The 24,145-nt window shown below is 41.1% G+C and overlaps 1 protein-coding gene across 5 annotated transcripts in view; it reads right to left on the reverse strand.

Annotated features, from left to right (window-relative positions):
• Positions 1–2,743: 2,743 nt before the first annotated feature.
• The window catches only part of foxp2 (forkhead box P2), a 92,387-nt gene continuing 70,985 nt past the window's right edge, over positions 2,744–24,145 (reverse strand). For 4 of the 5 annotated variants that reach the window (XM_057324482.1, XM_057324483.1, XM_057324480.1 and 1 more), the window contains 9 exons: positions 21,414–21,501; positions 18,997–19,080; positions 15,758–15,968; positions 15,262–15,338; positions 15,041–15,142; positions 12,789–12,910; positions 12,635–12,704; positions 11,817–12,031; positions 2,744–6,186 (listed from right to left, as the gene is read on the reverse strand). In XM_057324482.1, the coding sequence (XP_057180465.1) occupies positions 6,042–6,186; positions 11,817–12,031; positions 12,635–12,704; positions 12,789–12,910; positions 15,041–15,142; positions 15,262–15,338; positions 15,758–15,968; positions 18,997–19,080; positions 21,414–21,501 (1,114 nt within the window). In that variant the 3' untranslated portion in view covers positions 2,744–6,041. The remainder of the gene's footprint in view (positions 6,187–11,816; positions 12,032–12,634; positions 12,705–12,788; positions 12,911–15,040; positions 15,143–15,261; positions 15,339–15,757; positions 15,969–18,996; positions 19,081–21,413; positions 21,502–24,145) is intronic. The other variant, XM_057324481.1, reaches the window with a different exon arrangement.

Consider the following 24,145-nt stretch of genomic DNA (forward strand, 5'->3'; position numbering starts at 1 on the left):
TCTCTTCTGATTAAATCGAAACCACATGGATTTAGGCAACTTTACAGCTCTAAAAAAATGCATGGAAGAAAAAAATATCATAAAAAAGGCAAACTTCACGTTTCCGCCTCATAGACGTGCGTTCCTGTAAATGTGATTTTAGTATGTTTTTATATTATTTTCTGTGGTAACCGACAGCATGCCACAGATGCATATGATAAAAACAATAAGAAATAGATGCAGTTGTCACCAGAAGTCTGGATGTTTATAAGACGCCCTTATTTGAAACGTGACAAGTATCTCAGTTACCTCACCAACAGAATGTATGCTGACCTATTTCAGCTCTCTCGGTTCATGCTTAAAGCCTTGCACCGCTATCCCATTCTTTTATTCATTGCTCTGTAAATAACTCCACTTTATGAAAAGCAGTCAGTGTGACTCACACATACCTCTAACCACAAGCCATTATTATTTCATGGCCTTTGAGAGAGGGGTCTGTAACGCGCCTCGCGCTTTAATGTCTGCGCTCGCTCTGATGTTGTGTGGTACACAGCGGCTTTTGTTGCGTGTCGTACGCCATCCTTCACTTGAATTCACAAACATTTCCATGCGCACGAACAGCGCGGAAGAGCGGGGTCCTGAGGGGAGCTGGGGAAACCAAAAACAGCCGCGTAACTGCAGCAAACTGCCATCGCAGGCGCGGGAACGCGGGGCGCTTCTGATTGGTCGAAATAAAAACTCCAAATTTCTCTGTGACCAGAGGACCTGCTAAAAGACGGATTCTCTGAGGTCCTTTAGAGCCGTCTTTGTGGTAAAGTCGAATCCCTTAGGAGTAGAAGGCCAGCGCTGGGGCGGCCCATCAGTCAAGATAAAACTGTTCTGAATGAAAATGAGCGCTGGGTCACACCGGGGACTCGGGTTCAATGACGGCCTGCCTGAGCTCTGCCCGTGACTTTGACAAGTTAAGACTTTGCTTTTACTATTTCATGCGCCTTTTACAATCTCCTGCAAATTTGTGGTCAACGCTCCTCAATTTCAAAGGCAGAAATGAGGTTAAATCACATCTGTCTGCGTTGACCCCTGAGTAACAAGTACAGTTTTTTTTTATCTGAATTAAGTAGGCTATGAAATATGCCAACAAGATAGTTTAAAATTCTTCCGTGGATTATTTTTATTTGATATAACACAATCTCACAGCAATTCACTATTTTATATTTTAGCAAATTGATGGTTAAATTTGTGTAGAAACAAGTTTTCTCTTCCTTCTTTAACAGATAATGGCCCGGTTTCACAGACACAGCTTAGCTTAAACCAGGACTATGCCTTAGTTGAATTAAGATATTTATGTCGCTTTTATAAAAATGCCTTCGAAGAATACATTACTGGTGTGCATCTTGAGACAAAACAATGGCACTGATATATTTTAAGACATTTCTGGGCAAGTTATATTCAGTTAAGAACAATCATTTTAGTCTGGGACTAGCCTTAAGCCTTGTCTGTGAAACCGGGCCTTAGTCTCTAAAAACTTTTGGTAACACTTTAGTATAGGGACCAATTCTCCCTATTAACTAGTTAGATGCCTAGTTTTAGCATATTGGCTGTTTATTAGTACTTCCCTAATCCTACCTAATACCTAAACCTAACAACTACCTTACTAACTATTAATAAGCAACAAATTAGTAGTTTACTGAGGCAAAAGTCATAGTTAATGGTTTATTAATACCGAGAATAGGACCTTAAAATAAAGTGTGACCAAACTTTTGTATTATTGCCTCTCTAAGATTAATTGCTTTATTGTTTTGCCTAAATGTAAATGACAGGGGTTTTTAGAGGTGGACCTTCATTCTTACTTTTTCATATATTTTTTCTCATTTTTGTGCAATGACTCATTTCTATACAAATTTGCCACCTCATAAAAATGACCTTTTGCTCAGGTTAAATATTTGTCATTTACAGATAAAATGTATTTAATAAGGTAGACCTAAATGTGAGCTGTTGGACCCCATGACCAGGTCAAGTGTATACCGCACACCCTCATATTTATAAAGAATGGTCGAGCTGCACACTATACATACCATCTAAGTGAACATACTCATTATCTTTGCAGTTCTATTTGGCGACACAATTTATATTTTAACAAAGCATAACGTGTGTCATTTGGGATCACTCAACAACAAAGATTTTTGATGATGTTACCAAAGCAAGGCATCAGAGCTGCTCAGTACGCCCCACGCTATGCATTATTTTTTGCGAATAAATTCCAGCGGTCCCCTGAAAGCCACGCTTTCAACGTACTAGTAAACACATAACACACTGCAACTCGACTGGGGGCCTAAGACCAAAAGAACGAAACGAAAATGCATGATTTCCCCACAGAGGTCAGGCTGCATTCCCAAGCAGTCTTTTTAAGTAAGCTGTGGTGGGCCACGTCCTCCTCAGATCAAAGCCGAGGATGGAGAACACAGGCCGCGTGCGTCCATTACGCCCACCTCGGCCCGCACGAGCGCCGCCTTTCCCCTCATCTAAACAACACTCTTGGTGCTGGGAGCAGGAACAAAGACGTGTAACTTAGCCATTAAAGTTTTATTGTTTTTTCCCCGCTTTTCTTTATCGAAGTGTTTTCGAGTTCCTGTGACGAATTCCTCCACGTTGCATAAAAGCATAACGCAGCCCTATTTCCACAGACTGCGTCTTGGCAGAATAAAAGATATATGTGTACAAAAAAGTAAGAACTCCCTGATGTTGGAGGTAGACAGTTGCTTTTCAAATCCTAGTTTTGGTCCTTTATTTTATTCAGCAGTGAAAAGCCATGGATACAGAAAATAACGCCCGTTACAGTTCTGAATCGTGACCTCTACTCTCGCAGAAATCATTAACATACGGACACAGTACACGGTAATGAAAAGTATCAAAAAACGAGTCTCGATTCGAAGAAAGGAAACCAAACCGAAAGCAAAAACAACGAAAAGGTTTTCACCAATTACATAAACATATTTTTGCTACAGTCCCAATTTACTGTATACATAAGGGATCATATTCCCAGAGAATGATAGTAGTAGAAAGGATACATGACTCAACCGCTAGACGTAATGCTTTAGAACGTATGCACAGAGGTACAAGCAATAAATACACACATTAGGAAAAGCCTTACAGCTACGCAACGCAGATGCAGGAAAAAGCAGGTTTGCTATTCTTAGCAAGCAATGAGAGAACAGTAAAAATTCATGAAATTCAGGAAATAAAAACACTGATCTTTTCAGCTTAGAAAAAAAATGCCTGGTAAATTCATGGGTCCACCACCAACATTTTTTATGATCTTTTTACATAATATGCACAGTTATCAAAATACAGACAAAATTATTCCAGAAAAAATCCAGACAATCCTTCTAAAATCTATTGGAGGAGATTGCCCATCTGGAGGTTTTTCTGGTGTTATGTGCAAGCAACTATTTTAGACATTTTTTTAATGTTTTTACAAAACCCATGCAAACTCTACAGGTAATATGCATTCTGTGGCTGAGAGTTTCTTTTGTCCATCACTTCCCCCCCCCACAAAAAACAAAACGAAAAAGAAAACAAAAACAGTATAGCTGAGGTATGCACACTGTATAGTCCATCATCCCGTGTGTTTGTATTATATGCGTTTATTAATTCTTATTTCCAGTCCACCAAATGAATTTAGACATGCATTTTTAATAACACAATATTCCCTTACAGGTATTTTTACATATTCATTCTACAAATGTTTGAGGACAAACTATTTCAATGCAAACCTTCCATTATCTGCCTTTGGGAATGTACACTGGCTGTTGGCGATGTCTCGTATGAATCAAGCGGGAAATGCGTCGACGTTTGTGGCATATTCTTTTTTGTTCAGAAAGAGTTGTGAAGAGGTAGAACCTTTAAAAAAGCCTTTTTTGGATAAGTGGGAGAACCCTTTTTTTGTATCTTTTTCTGCGTCCTTATATTTGGTGCGATAAAATGATCTTCAAGTCGACTTGCTGACTCCAGAAAAGGAGTAAGCTTTGTTCCTGTGTCCAGCTCCATTTGTTTTCTTTTGGAGAGGAGCGTATAACTGATTTGTGTTTGTGTGTGCTAAGCTAGCAGCCAACCTCTTGGTTTGGCACAAAACTGGAACAACTGCACAGTATGTTTCCACGCACATAAGAAAAACTTTGACATACTGTAAGTTACAATACAAAGCAGTTACCAGTTTCAGATGGGATTTCTGTATTAGGATTTTACCAGAAATAAATAAGAGGAAAGAAAGCAGATCAAGAGAGAGAGAGCGAGAGAGAGAAAGAGATGCAAAACAAGGCTTTGTGTCATTTTCATCTCCATCTGATACAAGAGGCAGAAATCTGTGTAACTTTGGTTTGACTGAAAAGAGAAAGGACTATTAAAGCAACAACCGCTTTGTCGATGACATCAGCAACGTTCAAATAAAAGCGACCGATTTTTCTAAGTTAACCTCAAATAACTGGTGGCTCCACCAAACACGGTTTAACCACAACCCTTCCCATGATCCAACACTACTGTAGCTGTGTCTATACAGCCACAAAAGTCCACCATGAGTCTGAATCAATGGAGCAAAGCAACCATGAGCTAGTCAAGGACTTCTCCTCATTTGCTTTGACAATAGAACCAAGCCACATCGTTTCATATCGACTTGAAATTATGACCTTTTTGGCTTCACTAGATATCTTTAAAAGTTTGGTTACGATATTTTCGGTTTCGGCTCTGAAGAAGTTACGGATATAAGACATGACACATCGGACAGTCACAATGAACAGTACATTTCACAAGTAAAACAATGACAAGGTGAGTTGCGCAAATAATAACAACATAGTAGTACAGTACAAAAAAGTAAAAATAAACTCAGGATTTTTTCTTCTGCATTTCCATCGATACACACATGTTTATTTTGGTCATGATCCCTTTATAGCTGCTCTCTTGCTCTACCACATGACGGTAACGGGGTTGACCAGCATCATGAGGTTGGAGCTCTCCATCGGTCGAAACCAAATTACATCCAAATCACTTTGATCTTTGTGCAGGGCTAAAGGAGACGATCCCAGAGGTTATTCGAAGGTAGTTAGCGGAAAGAAAGCATCTCTTTGTACTAGTCACAGAGGCCTGACCCAAGAGTCTCGGGGCTTCTGTCTAAGCTATTGGCCGTTAGTGTTGGCTTTGGTTTCTAGCTGTTGCCTGTGACTCTTTGCAGGTAGACAAAGCTTTTGAACAAGTAGGTTAAGAGACTAAAAGACTCACAAATTTTTTCTTTTTTTTGAACGGTGCTGGCACAAACAGTTAAGATCGCAACTAAGCTTTCAGCAGTAACAGAACTAGTGAGACTGGAGACCTACTTCTTTTGTACTTTTTTGGACAGCTGCAACAGTCTTTGTACCATGGTTGTGTTATTGACGCGACTTTAGAAATGCCATTTACAGTTGGTGGTGCAGAGATGACTTGAAGTGAACATGGGCTGTGTTGCAGGAGGTAAAAAAAAACAACAACGCAAATAAAAATGATGAAAAACAAATACTGCTTTTTTCCTTTTTAGACTTGTGTTGACATACAGGCAGTGACGCTAATAATACTACTCATGTGCAAAAAATAACAGAGCAACAACTTGAATTGAACCAGCAATTGCATCTAACATCGACGACTACTGTGGCTTGGATATTCACAAACTTAAAACGGATTTTTTTGGCAGTATATGTGGCCGTTAGCTTTCTACAGAAAGGACCCCGCTCCCGTACTCGTGTCTTTTCGGTTCGTGAGCCTCGTGTTCGTGGTGTGAGGTGGCCGAGCTGATTCCAATGAAATCTCGTCCTTTGTTGTGTTCCTTTATTTTCTTTTAAAAAGCAGACGTTTCATGTCTGTCCATCTGTGGTCCCTAAAGATCTGCGGTATAGATTTTCTTCGGGCCAGTCTCCAGATGCATGCTAAATAAATACTCCCCCTCTGATTCCAAGTCTTTGCTTTTCTGTGGTTGTGGATTAGTTGAAGGGCGGGGCCTGAAAGGGGTGGAGCCCCAGCGGAGGGATGGGGCAAAATAGTCACTCCAGGTCCTCCGATAGGTTGCCCTCCTCAAGCTCCCTGTCCTCATCCAGCTCAGGACTGTGATTGGCTGTAGTCACCAATGACATCGGACAGTCGTCGTCGTCCATGTTTAGTGGCTCCTCCTTGACGTGAATTGGAGGCCTGTAACGATGCAAGAAATTGGAAACATTTAGAGCGAGGTCTATTTAAAAAAATAACGTAACGTCTACGTACACAGCTATGATTTTTTAATAATTATCAGATTTTTGATTTCATGTAGGGCTGTCAAACGATTATTCACGATGAATCACATCCAGAATAAAAGTTTGTGTTTACAAAATATATGTCAAATATACAGTGTATAGAATAATGCAATGTAAGTCGCTTTGGATAAAAGCGTCTGCTAAATGCATAAAAAAATGTAAATGTAAAATATGTCTGTGTACTGTGCATATTAATTTTGTATATATAAACACGAACACGTACATGCATATATTACAGAAAAATATAAAAATTAATAAACATTACTTAAATATTTGGTAAATATAAATAAATACATGTATGTGCCTGTGTATGTGTTTATAAATACACAATTAATATGCGCAGTACACAGAGATATATTATGTAAACACAAAGTTTTATTCTGGATGTGATTAATCGCAATTAATCGCTTGACAGCCCTAACTGCAACATTATAAACATGGCTTTTAACTTTCAGAATTTGTAGAAAGAACATGAAACATGTATGTTGATTGTATACTTTTATTATAAAAGTTTAATATAAAAGTTTTTAAATATATTTTTTAGGCTGTCAACGTTAACGCATGCGATTCATTATTTCAAATTAACGCGTGAGAAAATATTTATCGCAATTAACGCAGCATCCGTTGTTTTGACATCCTTTGTCTAGCGTTACATTATGTAATCACGCTCTTATTCGTGTACAGACTTTTAAACCACTTAAGCGCGATTACGCGTTCAATGAAGATAGACAGCTTCTAAACTGTGGGACGCGGCAAAACGCAACGCAAGGTCCAGTCTGGGGTAAACAGTCACGGGCTGAAGGCTGAGTCGGTGAATCTCTGTCAGACAGCGCAGCCGTGTTAAGTTCCCTTTCGTGCTTGAATGGATAAAACCACACAAGATTATGTCAGAAAGCCCGTTTTGTCTAGCGTTTTCTTAAGCAAGACTTCAAAGTGTAAAATAAAATCTTAAATGAACGCAAAGAGTTGTGAAAATGGGAGTGCGGTGACGGTCAGATCTGTGTACTGAGACAGCTCTTAAAGGGGCCACGTTCTTATTAAACGTGCTGCTGTGACTCCTGTCACTAATGTTAATCAAAGAACAAAATAAAAGAAGAAATCAATGTGATTTTGTAGCTTTAATGAGAATTCTTCTGCATTTAATTTATAATTTAGCATTAAAGACTGTAAAGTGTCCTTCAATTTCTGTATATTTCCTACATGAGCTCTCAATTATACTGTTGAATGGCTATAATTCATGTTAAAATAATCAATTTAATAGAGACATCAGTTACAATACTAATATCAAAATGTTAGCTTTCATAAAATGATGCTGTTAAAGAAATATGTTGTTTCTACATCAATTTGAAGATTAAATGTGAAATTATTAAAATGTTAAAGTATATTTTAAAATATAATTGTTATGTGTGATTAATCACAGAAAAAACGTGTGATTAATCAGATTAATTGTTTTAATCGATTGACAGCACTAATATTTTTATATAATTTGAATTGATTTAACAAACTTAAAGCATTTTGTATATCGTATTATTTACATAGCAAGTTATTTTTATAGAGAATATTTCTTCAATTTCGCTCAGCCCTATCAGAATCAAGTATTTTAGAGAGCCATAAAATAATAAAAAACGCACGCACGCACGCACGCACGCACACACACACACACACACACACACACACACACACACACACACACACACACACACACAAACTGCACACATTCAACATGATACTGCAAGATTATTTTTTCCCATAAAGTTTTCAAAGTCACAGAAGCGATTGAACTTCGATTAGCGATGCAAAACCACTGACCGTAAAATACATTCACCGCTAAAAAACTTTACTGATGGCACCGGCTATTTAAAGAGGAAAAAATAACCGGCTGCAGCCCCATTATAAATAATGGAGAATTTCTCATCCTCTTGCCCCTGAAGCAAAGGGGGGTTCTTGGGTGGGGGGGCCGGGGTGGATCTTGCGCTTTTTTTATCTTGTTAATAGAAAGTGCAGCCCTTCGTTAATATGCAGAGGCCGTGGTGGCACTTTTCAAGTGGAGACAACCTGCAGCTAGACTCCACCATTAATCAACTTCAGCCTGCCAGTTCCCTCGGACACCATGATCCATGTTTTTAACTCCAAATGGATGAATATCTTTACCCACTGTCAATAAACGTACGGAGGGGTGAAAATAGCGTGAAAAAACACGCTGCTCGAAAATGCCGAAAAGCGGAAGTGAGGTTACTAACAAGAATAATATCTCTGTCATTCACAAACAAGGCTTAACATGATCTCGGCACTTGGCAGGGGGAGAGGTTTGTGCTACCGTGATAAATCTGACAAAACCTAATTATTTCTGACACGTCGGACGCATCAGAAAATCCCGCTGGACTGGAGAGAGAGAGAGAGAGAGAGAGAGAGACCTCCTTATCAACCAGTCTCTGTATTAGCCATGTCTGGCTGCTCTCTCCTGGGCTGCACTCATCAATGACACAGGCAACTTTGAATATGAAAAGAATTTTAAAAGGTACAGATTACTTTAATATTTATAGCAAAATAGATTAATATTCAGATGTGGAGACGGACGGGTTGTTTCTGTACTTGGCGACGTGTGGTGAGAGAGGAGGAATTGGGTTGGTCCCAGTGCGGAGGAGGTAAACTACACCGGACCACCACAATGATACATTGAACACCCCCAGGAAACCAATTTTTTGTAGAAAATCCTTATTAAAGCAATTAATTCACCCGTGGTTGTCAAACAGTGTGGTTGTGGACGTCCCATCATGCTTCGCTCTCTATGCTTTCAATACTTTCTATTCGCAATTCTCTCTTTTGTAACGTTCTCTATTTGAAATGTAATTTTATCTTCATTACAGCCATAACAATAAAACTACTGTTAGTAAACATCTATTTATTCATCCTAATGTTTTCTAAGGCTATTTCAGACATCGTTGACCGCCCCGCTCACCGAACGTTCCGTCAGCCGTGCTTATCGTACAATAACAAACAGAAATACGCTTAAGGGTATTACGCAGAGACAAATGATCCCGGTCAGTCCACCGTTCCACCGGCCATTAAGCTCGACACAGGCCTTTACTCCTAATGCCAAGAAGCATGGCTTACAGCGCTCATTTGCATTAATTATAAATCAGCCGCACGCTTGTGTGGTCGAGGAGGAAGAGAGAAATGATTAGTCCTCGCTCGTCCCGTCTTCACTGTATTAAGATGTCAGGATGACTCATTTAGTGTTTAATGAAAGGCTGGCATGAGAATCTGGTGCCTGTGCCAGTCTGGGTGGCGGAGTGCCCGAGTCGAGACGTTACATTTGCTTGAAGGTTTCACTGAGGATCGTGATGAGACGATTGCAGCTGTGAAATGATTTGGTTCCATGATAAATATCATGTTAGTAAACATATGTATATAATATATAAACAGTGTTGGGTGAAACTAGTTACTAAGTAATTAGTTACTGTAATTTAATTACTTTTCCCTTGAAAAAGTAAAGGATTACACTTATTTTTTCTGTAATTTAATTACAGTTACTTCTGATGTAATTGAACTAAATCCTGTGTAATATATTCAATAGTGGAAATGACGTCAAAATTATATATGCTTTAATGTACAGTATCCTTCTCACATTTGTATACTTTGGTCAGTTAATAAGTATAATTTATGTAGTTTAATATTATTTATTTGAATGAATTAAATAAGCCGTTTCATGTCTATCCTTGAATAAATTCTAATCAAGGTTGATGTAGGATATAGTAAGTAATTAGTATTAAGTAATTAAATACTTTTTGGAGAGAGTAGTTTGTACAGTAATCTAATTACACTATTGAATATGTAATTAGTAACTAGTAATTATTTACTTTTTCAGAGTAACTTACCCAACACTGTATATAAAATATATCTACATTTCATTGTTTTTGCATGCTAGCAAGAATCAAATGTGCACACACACACATACACTGAAAGCATTAACCTTAACATGTTCAGAAAAAAGGTTAGTCTGATCGTTCCACGCGCTTGCGGATCGTTCCACCAAATGCGGATGTGTTGTTCTCTTTAGCCTCTTCATTATTAAATGAAAAGCCACTCACAAAACACATTTCTTCCATTTTGAGCATGTAGAGGCCATGTAAGAGAGATTCAGCTTCTACTGAGCATTTATGTCCTAACACTTCAACCACAAAAGAGAGACAAAGAGAAAATATGACCGAGCGACATGCAGTCCGAGTACACGAGAGAGAGGCTAAAAAAACACATGGGGTCCGGTATTAAAAGTTAAATAACCCGAGGGAGTGAATATACAGGGATTCTGTCTGGATCTCAGATTTGGCCCAATTCACACAACTGTCCCACTTCAGTCCGTTTAACACACATTTCTAGGATCCCTCTTGAACGTCTGCTGTGTTTTTAAGCTAATTGGGTCTTTGGGTTAGCATTAGCAATTCTGTGCCATCTTTGGCTCCGTCTGGAATAAGAAAATGCGGGGACGAGTGTGTGTCCGATGCTCTTAACTGCGATCTTTGGCTTGGTAAACACAACATGAGTGACATCAGTGATTAGGCCGAGCACATGTTCTATATCTCGATTCCTCCGACCCATGCCGCATTAATCTTTCATCAGCTCTCTCTCTCTCTCTTTTCTCTCTGTGAGCCATTAAAAAAGATGGAAAGGCAAAGATTTTAAAGTAATTAATGATATAGTTAGCTGCTAAATATTAATAGGAACGGTCTTGCATAAAATATAACGTCTAAACCTCTGTGACGCAGACGGTGGGGTAATTACAAGAGAATCTATAATTATGGCAGCTTTACCTATTTATAGGTAAGAGCTGTAATCCAAGAACCAAATGTACACTTAACCTCAGGGCGAGATAGATTTGTTTTTTGAGCCGTTGAGCTGGCGTACATACAGCAGTTTATACACGAGTGTTATGGATATTCACACCACTGCCAATTTCACTGATAACAATACTGAACTACATGTTTTTTTTAATATTAAAAATCAATACTGGCCCTGTTTGCTTTAACAAAACTCACTAGTCTTAGAAAAAACTATAAATAATAATATAACACTGCCTAATATTTTACACTTCATTAAAAAAAAATCTAATCCCAAATTGTTTCAAATGATTTCATGCTGAATATTCTGTCATTTGGAAATATGTCACATAATGAAGTTGCATGTGCTGCAATGGTGTTTCATGTCTTTAAAGAGATAGTTTGCAAAGAAATAAAAAATCTGTCATCATTTATTTCACCCTCACGTCAATCAAAACCTGTATAGGATTTTTGTTCTTGTGAAACACAAAAAATGATATTTTGAGAAATGTCAACGAGGGCGAATGTTAATTGGTTATTAACATTCTTCAAAATATCTTCTTTTGTGTTCTGCAGAAAAAAAGATTTTCACATCATACAAATTTGGAATGACATGACGGTGAGTAAAAACTCTTTTTTGGGAACAATCCCTTTAGTTTAAAAGTAATCTAATGTTCAATTATAAAGTAAGTGAGGTCGTGTGTGAACTCACAGGTGGGAGTGTGGGGAGTAACCGGGGCTGCTGTGTCCGTTGGTGTCCAGGTGATCTAGCGAGCCGTTGAGATCCTCGTGCATGGTGCCGTGTAATAGGCTGGTTGGACTGCCACTCATGAGTCCTGGAGGGCTGGACCCCATCAGACCCGACGCGCTGCTGTTCATAAATCCCGGATTACCCAACAGAGGCAAAGATGTCTCCGCCAACGCAGCCTATGAGATTAGAGGTGTGAGAATAGAATAGTTTCAGCTGAAAATTCATTTCCTTACACCTCATTCGAAACCGATTTCCTTTTCTTAAATTAAGTAACTTCTAAATTATTGCTGAAGAATCAATCTGTGCCACATTTCTCCACGCGCCGCGCTGATAAAAACAGACGAGAAGTGCACGAGGTGGCAGAAAAAACCCACTGGAAAAGTTTCCAACCATCTTTTCGCCTCCCGTGAACAGCGAGGTAAAAAAACCCTCAAGCATCCAAATGATAATGAACCCCTCCGAAAACTTCACCTCAAAACACTTTAAGGAAAAAAGACTCCTGACATTTTTTTTTGCCTTTCGCACATTAAAGTTATATACAGTAATTAAATTTTAAAGTTTTTGCCACGAGCACCTCGCTGGCCGACACGGCGAAGTCAAATCATTTATGACAGTTTGGATAAATATTAATGATCGTGCCCTCGCGTTTGTGCGGGCTGCTTTCAATCTGAGGCCGGCTGGCAGAGAATGTACCTGACTCCACCACACGGTGTCCTTCTAGGCTCTAACAGCCTGTGCCAACCTGCCTCTCTCACACAGACTCGCAGCCGGCCGTTTACCTGTAAACTGGCGTTCAGAGCCGCCCCGTAACCCAGACTGGATGGGAGATTTTTCACCAGCGTCGGGCTCCTGAACACAAAAACCCAAATTATGAACAATATTTACATCAATTCCGATAAAGATAAAACTCTGTGTGTGTGTGCGCGTACGTACCCAGTGATCTTCTGAGATCTACGCTTCTGATACTCCATTTCATCCACGGTCCACACGGCACCCTTGACATTCTCCACCCGTACGAAACACTTGTGCAGACTGAGATTGTGTCGCACTGCGTTCTGTAAAACACACATGCATCCATTTAACACGGACCCCATTTACTTTTTATAATGTTTTATATTTGAAATACAAATATTGTTTTCATATTTTTTCTTTCCAAGCTTGTAAAACAACTTTTCTTGAGAAAAAATTACAAACTACTACCACCCACTACATCCAGTTAAACACGTGCAAAATCTGAACCACTGTAGCCTTTTGCAACAAAAAAAACACTTCACAGATAAATACAAAATCATGAGAATGTTTTTCATACATTTTAATGCAACAATAACAACGAATTTCGTTAGAAACTAGTTACATTTGCGCTCAACTTATACAACCTCAAGTGTCACGTAGCTTAAAGTCTGCAATTACTAAAACAACAAAATTATAAATGTGATCTATGAAAAGTGACCCATAAACATTCATAATGGAGAAGCACATAAATGCCAGCACGTGACTAGTCCTCGTACATCGGCGTGAAAGAATCTAATTAAAACATGTAGCAAAGAAGCCAAATAATAACCTTTGCTCATATTACATTTTTTCATGTTTTATTTGAGGGGCGTCTGTGTTTTTTGTGCTGCGAGAAAAGGAGAGAGAGGGGAATATAAAACCCCTCATAAGCAGATCTCGCATCTGACCTGAAAATCCCAGGATTTGATTGATCTTAATGCCCACGGCTCTGAATATGATAATTTTAATATTAATGAGCAAATGAGCACTTTTATTATGCATGCTATATAGTTATAACTAATAAGCTGGCGGGTTGAGATCTCGACCCCCGAGCTGAGCTGATGAGACCAAGTGCAGATATTAAATCACCTTTCATTCCGTTTTTAAAATTCTCTCTGTTAATCAAATGACAAGCCCATCGCCGGCCGACCCTCACAAAAGAAGAAGCGAGGAGCCTCCGAATGGAAATTCCTGCTCCGCTTTTGTACAAGGAGGGACCCAAATTTCCCGAAAGCCTGCCTCTTTGTTCCACTCGGGACCAGATTAAAATATTTCCGTGATAAGAGATGCTGTTAGAGAGAGGGAAAGCGGCTGGTAGACATAAGAATGTACGCAAGGTTTTGTGGCCATAAAACTACAAGTAACTCTCCAGTTGTGGCCCAGCGTGCATCTGTGCGGAGAGCTATTGCACACCCTTGTGGAGCTGTAATCATACGCCAGCAAGCCAAATCCATATTAATTCACTTTCCTAAACCTAGTGCTGGGGAATGCTCGGTGAGAGCTTTCCAGACGTCTGGACTTAAAAAAGAACAGGAAATAAATGGAGTGTATCTCCGGCCACCTTATCGACACGCGCCCTTCTTCTCTCCGAGAATAGGAGATGGTTTTTATTGTGTCCTCTCTTTCTTTTCATTCTCCTCTGACAATGTATTTGTTGGGACAGAGATACAAATGAGACCTTTTGTCCGGGGAAATAAAGTGTGTTTGGCGGATGACAGGAGCATTAGTGCTTTCGAGCCGCTCGGGTCTTCACCCCACGGCACATCCGTCTTCCTTTCTCCGTTTTTGTCTCGCCGGCGCGTGAGCTATGGTGTGTACCAAGACCCGTCCGCCATCGACGATGGGGACGCGTGTAGCACGAGTCCACAAGGCAAACAGCCATCTTTCAAACTAATTAACCAATAATGTGCAGGGTGGGGCGGAGAGAAGAAAAGGAGAGCGCTTGAAAAGCAGCTATACGCCACGTCTAACAAAAGGTGCTGATGATTGAGTGGCCGGTGGGTTATTAGCGCGTCAGAGCGAACACCTCCCCGTCAAGATTCGCCTATTAATTGCACCAAATTAGAAAACGATATCACGGGCTGAATTATTCCTTCACTTGTCAAAGCCAGAGAGGGAGAAAGTGAGAAAAAGAAAGAACTCGCCCACTTTTTCAGGTTTCAAAGAAGGGAGAGGGATGCTAATCGGCACAGGTTGAGCAAAAACTACAAACCACTTTCACTGTAAGCTCCGCCTCCTAGTGCAGCTTTCAGGTAAACAATTTAACTTGTAGGATAAAACTATTTACTAAAATATTTAGTCAACAAAAACATGACGGATGTAAATGACAGATGTTACCAAAATATTTATTAACGACCAAAAGTGGGCGTGTGGTTTATAGTCTACCCAGCACACAGACGAAGAAAAAACGTTACCTTCCAGGTGGCAGCGTTGCGTCTGAAGTATGCGAAGGTGCGCGTGAACCAGCTGTAGATTTCGTTGAGCGTTAGCTGCATATCACCTGACTCCAAGATGGCCTGCGATGAGACGGCGTTAAACGGCACGTTAGACACTCAAGCGCATCTCACCCGGACTTCTTTCCGCCGGCAATTAATTACAATCTAATCAGGCTAAAGCTCGTTTCTTTCCCACTCACCTGCCTGATGAGGGTTGCATAAGTAAATGGAGGCCTGACGTCGGCGTTCTTGTAGAACTCGTAATTCGGGGCTATCTCTGCGAAGAACAAATAAAGAAAGGAAGCAAATAAATAAACCGCAGTGTTGCCACCTGGGATAATTGCTAAATGCCTCTCCGCCAGGAATTCGCTCAGGACTTTATCAAATTAAAACGCGAGGGGAGGGGGGGCTCCAAATCAGCATTTTACATGTCCGACTAAATGCATTTTTAATTCATCTCTCTCCGGAGAAATCTTAAACATTAACACGCGCATGAAATTAGAGCCCGTGTCGATATTTTGTATGGGTTTGAATAATTCATGCGAAGAGTTGCAGATAAGCAGTAAATATAAACATCAAACAGAACATATTTTTACATGCACGTCGGTTTTGAAATGTGATAAATATTGTATCGTCTGTAATTAAAAACCACATAGTATTGGTGCGAGCAAAATTAAACAAAACAGCGGTTCATACCTGAAGATAAGGCCATGGAGTATTTGTCGGTGTGACGTCTGCGCATGGCGCCCATGCTGGGGATGTTGGCGGGACTGAGGACGGAGGGCACCTGGGGCATCTGGGACATAGGCGTGATGGGAGCGGTGGGCGTGGTGGGCGTCTGAGGTAAGTTGGGGGGCGAGACAGACGGAAGGTTCTTTGACATGGTGACGCTGGAGACGAGATTCAGCTGTAGAGAGAGAGCGAGCGAGAGAGTTTGAGAAGGCTCGGTCTTACAGCTGTGTTTCCCCTAATAAGCAAAAGAGGAAGCAGCAAATCTCGACTAATTACGGGATGAAATTGTATCATAAGAATTGTAATTAGAGCACGCTGTTAAAGATGATCTAATAATCAGCCTGCGAGTTATCTCAGCCCATCTCCATCCCATAAGAGCTCCCCGGGCGCGAGCGCTTGTGTACAAAACACACTCGCGTCGAGAGACGGATAGTCACCTGGCGTTCTGCCACAACCCTGCGCCTCCCAATCACATCAATACACAATCTCCACATTTCTCTTTCTGGTCTCACGATCTCATCCGAGAAGCTTCAGCCGACTGGAAAATTCCACCCTGACCTTTCGCTCTCGCTGCTAATTCTCTCGAATGGTAATGACATCGTTACATATTCAAACCAAATTGCCTTAATTGCGAATTGGCAGGCGGCATTCCGGAGCTGTCGGAATTGAAAGCGAGCGTCGAGCCGGGCCGGGCACCAACAATCGTCGGCGGCACGTGTTGATAAATACAATGAAATGTCAAGCTGTCTATTCTCTGGTGGCTGCGCGCTACTCTATAGACAATTATAGCTCCACTTAACGATAATGAGATAATGCCAACATGGAGAGTGGCACGTGCTATACCACTCAACGGCTTCAGAGGACATCAATGACTCCTCTAGGGATCTTCTACGCTGCCTAAACGCCTGAAATGAACACCCTGAGAGACAATTAATGACACGCATCAGAGGAACGACTTGGCGATGGGGTAACGTTCATGTTTTTTCATCAACAGTCTTAAAGCTAACAGGAAATCAGGATAGTGCATGTTCCCGGTCATATTATGCATGATCAAGGAGTGCACATTATTGGAAATAAACTGTTAGCAACTGTCAGAGAAATGTGTCGTCTTTTCTTTGTTCCAAATTGGCTTTGCTTTGAAACTTCACACGTTTCGGTTGCACTTTATTTTACAGTACGTGTACCTATAGTGTACCTGTAAGAAAGTACTGGGTAATTTAACGTAACTACAGGTTCAGGTTCAGTACCTAGTTATTACCCAGTTATATATATATTATACAGTTATATATTTACTATTATAAGACCACAGTATGTAGATGGGAAACAAGACTAAAATAAAGTGCTACCCACCTTTCCGATGACATCACCCCCTTCTTCTGAGCATGTTTGTATTTTTTTGTTGCGTAAATGGAGTATTTCCTAAAAAATGTCTTTTTCCGCAGAACGCTTTGTTCGCTGTGTATACTTCACGTGCATATAATTGACTGGAGGTCGGGTCATGGCACCAGATTTCAAGTGTCTAATGCTTTTCTCTTTTGCGGCCAAACCGGCACATCAGCCGGTAATTACACACCACTCGGCCGACACCGGCACCAACAAAAGCTTTTGATACACTGTCAAAGAGCGCACAAAAATCCACTCCATTATAAACCCTATCAAGAGCGTGAGAGGGAGAGAATATATTTAAAATGTTAAGACAAGATTTTCCATTCCCATCCTCACCTGGTTACGACAACAAGCGTAACATGTTTGCCGGCATACAATCCGGTGTTTGCAAAATGGAATTTATTAAAGCTTAACGGCGCGGGAATGAATGCGACACGGGGATCAGCCCTTTACCTCTGCGGCTCATCTGAATATATATTCAAGGTTGGCTAAGAGGAAGAGAAGGGTTCGGGGGGGAGCATCTCATTATTCAGGACTAGCAGCGTTTGTAACTTTGATTTCAGCCATCCATAGCAATGGCCAAAAGGTAACATTTAATGAAGTGCTATTCAGAGTTTAAATGGGGTCGTATAACAGTGCAGTAGCACCTCGTGTTGGGCTACTGATAGCTGTTGAGGCTTTCGTAATAAATTCACATTATGAATATTTATTAAATGTGTGGGACGGTTGTCCCTGGGTCCCGCGCACATGGGCCGTGAAAGTGCCGTCATGTTATCCGTCGGCTCTCCTCTTTCGTGGGGATGCACGTGTTTCTCTTTTGTGCAGTACCTGCGATAATGCTTAAGTAGCGGCACACGCACAGAGACATGACAAACCGGAGACCCTCGCTGAGTACTTAAGTCGCCGCCATTAATTGCTCATCATCAAACGCAATTAGTAGTTCTTTCATGTTCCGTTTGTGTAATGTAATACTTCATTAATATTATTCACTGGTATGTGCTGGATTACGCTCTGAATGCTCTTTATTAGAAGCGTTTTAACCCTGCGCCTGGAGTTCTGAAGATGGAAAGTGAATAATAAATCGACAGAGGTGAGCAGTCGATTCCTGATGGATTTACGGGATAATTATTCTGTCTTGTGATGATCCGTTTTATACGGTGGGAGGCGATGAGAAAAATTATGCCGGGGAAATTAGCTACCTGCAAGGCGGCGGCAACACGCTAACAATGTTTCCCCTCACGAAATAAATAATTTCAATAAATAATATTTATTGCAGCCTACACTATTTTGTAAAAGGCTTCATTTTCAACACGTGATTAAGAACATCTCTAGAAGAAAATTCAATATTTTCTCTGCGGTAATTTTGACAGATGGGCCTTTCTTCATCTTTCCAGCAAACACACATCGACTGTTTACAGATTGCGGGTTATCTCTCCGCACATCATCATCTCACCCATCCCATCTATCATCTCAAACTGTTTGTTTTCTGACTGACACGTCTTTCCCCCCACGTCAAGTGTGCCTGGGGTCATGGTGCTAAACAGCTTTTTACAGGCCAACAGGTTGTTTGCGGTGATAAAGCCATCAGGCGATAATGGTCCAGCGTTTTTGGCTGAGATCGGCTGCTATGATTTAATACTCTCCTTTCTGATAGAGTCCCACGAAACCAGACATTACAAATCCCATTCTCCTCTCATCCCCTATATCTCTTTGTCTCTCTCTCTCTCTCTCTCTTTATCGTTCTCGTGTGCTGTTAACAGAGGTGTTTAGAGAGCTCATTTGGCCTGTTTACTGTACACGTTGCAATATGCACTCACCGGTTTTGGTGATGGTTTGGGCTCTGAGGGTCTCATGTGTAAGTGTGCCATCATGGCCTGTAGACGCTCGCGCTCTTTAGAAAGCTGTTAAGAGACAAAGGGAGACACAAAGCAAACAGCAGTTTTAGAAATGAACCACTTTCAACAGTAATAGGTCTTGTTGTCAAGACGTCTGCTTGTAATAAGTCCTCCATCTGGGTGAACATATAAAAAACAAACAATAATAAGTGGCTCTGAAATGTTCACAGGTCTATTTTAATGTTTGGTTGTTGGCATCAAAAGTCATGCAAGGGTGTCAGATGGGTAAATGATACTTGGGCTTAAATATTTATGATTTTGTTCCTATTCAGTTAATAATTTTGCTTATTTAGCAATAATGACATCAATAAGCGTCATTTAAAACAAATAAAAATACATTAGTTATCTATCATAAACTGCAAAGTTTTACAGCATCTAGGTTATATATAACTATCATTTTTTATCATCATTTATTCACATTAGCTCAAAATGAATTTATGTTAACATGTTAAAATACATGACTAGATTAAGCAAGTTTAATAAATGAAAAAGTATTGTTCATCCGATTACAGTATGTTACCGTTAAGTGCCATATTGACCTTTTTTCCTAAGACGATAATGGCAAGCTGTATTGTGTTGCCATTTGATGTTCAATGTGAAGTCTTGAAGCAAAAAAGCAATACTACTGACGTACAAGAGAAAAGAGAGAGAGCGAGGAGATAAGACATTGCTAATGCTCATGGTGCGGTGATGGAGAGCTGAAGGTGCTGCTCGGAGGTCAGAGACAACAAATAGCACTTCATCTCTTTGTCAATAGCAGAATTTAGGTCAGCAAAGCTCTGACAGTAACAAGCTACTCAGGCCATAAATTAGAGGGTCCTGCTCGTCGATTCAAAGTCCTGTGGACACTGTTAGGACCGGACTGAATCTAGCAGCTGCCGAGAGGTGAAGGGGTCCTGCAAACAGTGCCAGTTGGACCCGCCTCCCTGCCTCCTGGCGGGTCCTCCGAGGTCCAGTTAGTGCCCCGGCGATCCGCCATCATCAATCTAACTCACGCAGAGTGACAGAGACCAGCCCGCACGGCGGACCGCCTTGAACTGAGCCGCCGTCCGAGATCTGAACTGGGCCTCATTACCAGGACGAAGGGGAGGAAAATGGGAAAAAAACCCCAGAAGGACGGAAAACAGCAGCGCTGTGTAATTGGTCACAGTGTAAGGCTTTGTGGTATCAGCGAACAAAAGAGCGGGTCGAGGGAGAAATCTTGATGTCTTTTCTTTATTTTACATATAAACAAGAATTATTCATTCGCTCTCATTTGACAGCCTAACAAATAAATAGGAAGGGTTTCGCCGAGCGTAAAAACCTTTAAAGGTTGAGGAGAACGCTTGGCTTGCATTCAGATGGGCATCGCAGAGGCTTATGGGCCACGGTCAGAATCCACACTACAAACGGGGATTGTTTCTGAACTGTGGAATCTACATAAAAAGCCGGCACGCAATCGAACTGCAACCGATTTATTTGAAATTAAGGTTTAACCCTGTGCGCTTCGAGGTTGACCCGTGCACCACATCCCATGATGCACCGGGGGCGAGCGGAGGTGCGGGGGGAGTGATGGCCGCAGCGCTGAGTAATAACAACCCTCAATCACTCCTCTCATTATCTTGCCAGCGTGACACCTTAATAAGGTCATGCACCAGCTCCTGAAAATAGTGCGTCTCTTCAGAGCTTCCTTCAGGTGCAAAGTGTATTTAATTAACACGGACCGGCTCGGTTGCGCGCATATTAATTGGACGGGATAGAAAATAAGCACAAACCATGATTGAATTATAAAGGCCTGTGATGGTTTTCCCCTTTGTTGGGATGGGTTTGCTCAAGTTGTCTCTAGTGCGTTTGTCTATTTCACGTGCTGCGAGCTTTTGGTGGCGGTGAGCTGATTAAAGCTACAATCTGTGACTTTTTTGGGTTCAAAACAAACAGAAATCAGTGTTGAAAACTGTCTCATTACACTAGTCATCTTATAATAATGATTTATAAGTCCAGCTGTCGGGTACGATTTCGCAAAAAAGGTCATTTGACTTCAACCCGGGCATAAAGAAGTAACCTGTATCTTTACGTTTTAAACCGAGATGGCGATATAAATCACAGATTGCATTAGAGACATTTCCTAAAGCTGCAATCCATAGCTTGTCTCTATATCGCCATCGCTGTTTAAAACATAAAATTGCAGGTTACTTTACATACTTCTAATCTGACAGCTCAATTTAAAAATCATTATTCGTTTACCGTTGTGAATTGGGTTAAGCTAAGGACACTGACATTTCACGGACCGGCTCAATGACAGATTTTTGAACAAAATTTACAGATTACAACATCAAAACACATTACACGCATCACGATACCTGAATCTCTAGCTGCTGTACCACTTGCATCTGTACTCGGCACTGGGCGGTGCTCCTGTCGTCCAAAGCGTGTTCGTTGTTAAGGTGCCTGTAGGCAAAGGGCAAAAACAGATCAGCCAATAAAACCAACAGCATCACATCCCTGTTTCTTTATAATAAAGATTCACGCATTAATGTCTCGCACACAAATTAAGAGTGTAACTTAAATTACCGTTGATGAATATGATTTTGGGATTACATGACATCCAGCCCATTAGCTTTTAACAAACCACATCCCACCGGACAGGCTGGCTGAAAGCCGGTCTTTATCATCACAATAGCGAGACGTGTCATGTAGACTAACAGAGAGACGATGGCGTACAAAAGGCCTCGCGCGGCGGTTTTGTCTGCGCCATTTATCGAGAAATAAATACAATAAATGCAATTTAACTCGAGTAACATTTAAAAAGCGCCTCCTACGAAGAGTGCATTATTCCCCCCGACATATTAAATGCATCTACTCATCCTTTCATTAGGATATTATAAAAAAAACACTCCAGACTGCTGGAGCAGTCAATGGCGGTTCTCCTTGATTGGATTTTGTCTGGAGGACACAAAAGAAGCCCGCCATTAAAATAGACCTTTATTCCCGGCAAACGCACAGAGGCGAAAAGGTTTTTAAAAGTGTTGTGATGTTCGGTAATGAGCCTCTATCTAAATTATCATTGGTGACAAACCCACAAAGCACTCTTTCAGAACACATGCTTGTAAAATGCCAAAGCTGCCACTCTCTTTCCTGTAATTACAGGTTAGCTTGCAGACCCCTTCCATGATCATTTACAGTACAGCCTGCAGTGCATTAGCGCCAGCGCACACACACATGCGCCGAGCTCCAGTTTTAACACTACTAAGCATTTTCTCTTTTCATTCTCTATTCATAGCCCGGCTATTGTTTATGTGCAATATGCAAAATAACAACGTATTCATAATCCTCCTCGAACACGCCAATCAAAGCGAAGGACATCTGAAAGCACAATGGACCCCGCTACCTTTCAATTACGCCCGTGCTCGTTTAAAATTATTTCATTCCGTCGCGCCCCCTTTCTGCTATTGTAACCGTTTCAGGTCTAATGCTTCGATATTCTCCGTTATAAATCAAGAGTGAGATAGCATTGAGAAAAGCGCCGGTGAGGATGACTGGAGAGTCCTTCGGCCCCGTGCCTAATTGCTGTTTCAGAATGCGCGCGCGAAGGGGCATTTCATTAATCATGTAATCAGGTCCCTCGCAGGGAACTAATGCTGCAAATACCCTTTTCATTTCAATGCTCATAATGCTATCGGACGCATTTGATGTATGGTGGATGTCATAAATTACAGCTGCTTCCAAACCCACGGACGGCTGCTCGCGCTAGCCGGACATGTAGGAGGAGGTGCCCGAATCTTACTACCTTGTCAAGAGGTTCATCGTGCTAGTTAGAGATGCTGATTACATACATATTATAGTTGGGCTATGAAATATTCAGGTGGTAGGTGTTTGGCTACGCGATGGTAAAAGCGCGGGGGTTGGATGCAGTCACCGATATCTCTTAATGAGTTAGAGGCGGCGGGTTTAGATCAAACAGAGAGGTGATAAGAGAATGAGAGGAGACCACCCGCTCACGGTTAGCGTTGAGCAAACATCTCTAGAGCTGCCTGTAATTTATGGGTCATCTTATAAGCATATTGATTTTTGTTTTGAAACGGGGAATGGGGGCTCTGAGGGGACTGAGAAACTGACTGACGGGGACGTAATGCAGTGATGGCCTGAGAAACGCTGGTGCTTTGGTTAACCCTTACACTCGATCTCAAGTTGGCACCTTTAAAACCTCTTCACACCAAGGATTTTTGACAAAGTTAAAGGGATACTCATCCTCATGCCATTCCAAACCCGTATGACTTTCTTTCTTCTGCGTCACACAAAAGATGATATTTTGAAGAACGTTGGAAACCCCATTGACTTCCATTGTATGGACGCAAAACCATTTCTCAAAATATCTTCTTTTGTGTTCCGCAGAAAAAAAAGAATCACATACAGGTTTTAAACGCCATGAGGGTGAACAAATGATGAAAGAATTTTCATTTTAGGTGAACTATCCCTTTAACCTGCTACTTCGTCATCGGATTTAATTCACAACCAGCGCAGTTCCAGTTAGTCATTGGCAGGTTGTTTTTCTTGTTATAATGCAAGACACAATATTTATTTTCTTGTAAGCCTCCTGCTATGAAAAAAAGTTTATTACGATACACAAGCGTATATCGTGGTCACATCAGAAAGTCGCTACTATAAATGGCGAGCGTCTGCCATGACAGAGTGCCAATCTTCATTACAGGACCGTGTCTATGTCTCTGTTTTTCTCCCTGCACTCTTTCCTGTGGTATCTCAAACATGTGAGAGCAAATCAATAAGAGAACTCCGGCAGCAATCTGCAGCTTAAACAATGACAAAATTGCCAGCGTGGCAGAACAGTGCCAGACTGCTCTGAATTCATTAGCCCCTTCTTTTAGTTCCACGTAACCTCCCAAATAAGCCCTGAATCAGACCCCGCAAGATGCGCGTTGTTGCATAAATAAACGCATCTCGAGGTGAAACACACACAAATGCACGCACACACACACACACACACACACACACACACACACACACGTAGAGTAGGGTAATATTCCATTTGAACTTCAGAGCTAATATAACGCGCCAGGCACCTCTCGGCTACCCT

The sequence above is a fragment of the Triplophysa rosa genome, linkage group LG24 (genome assembly GCF_024868665.1).
Source record: "Triplophysa rosa linkage group LG24, Trosa_1v2, whole genome shotgun sequence".
Classification (NCBI taxonomy): Eukaryota; Metazoa; Chordata; class Actinopteri; order Cypriniformes; family Nemacheilidae; genus Triplophysa; species Triplophysa rosa.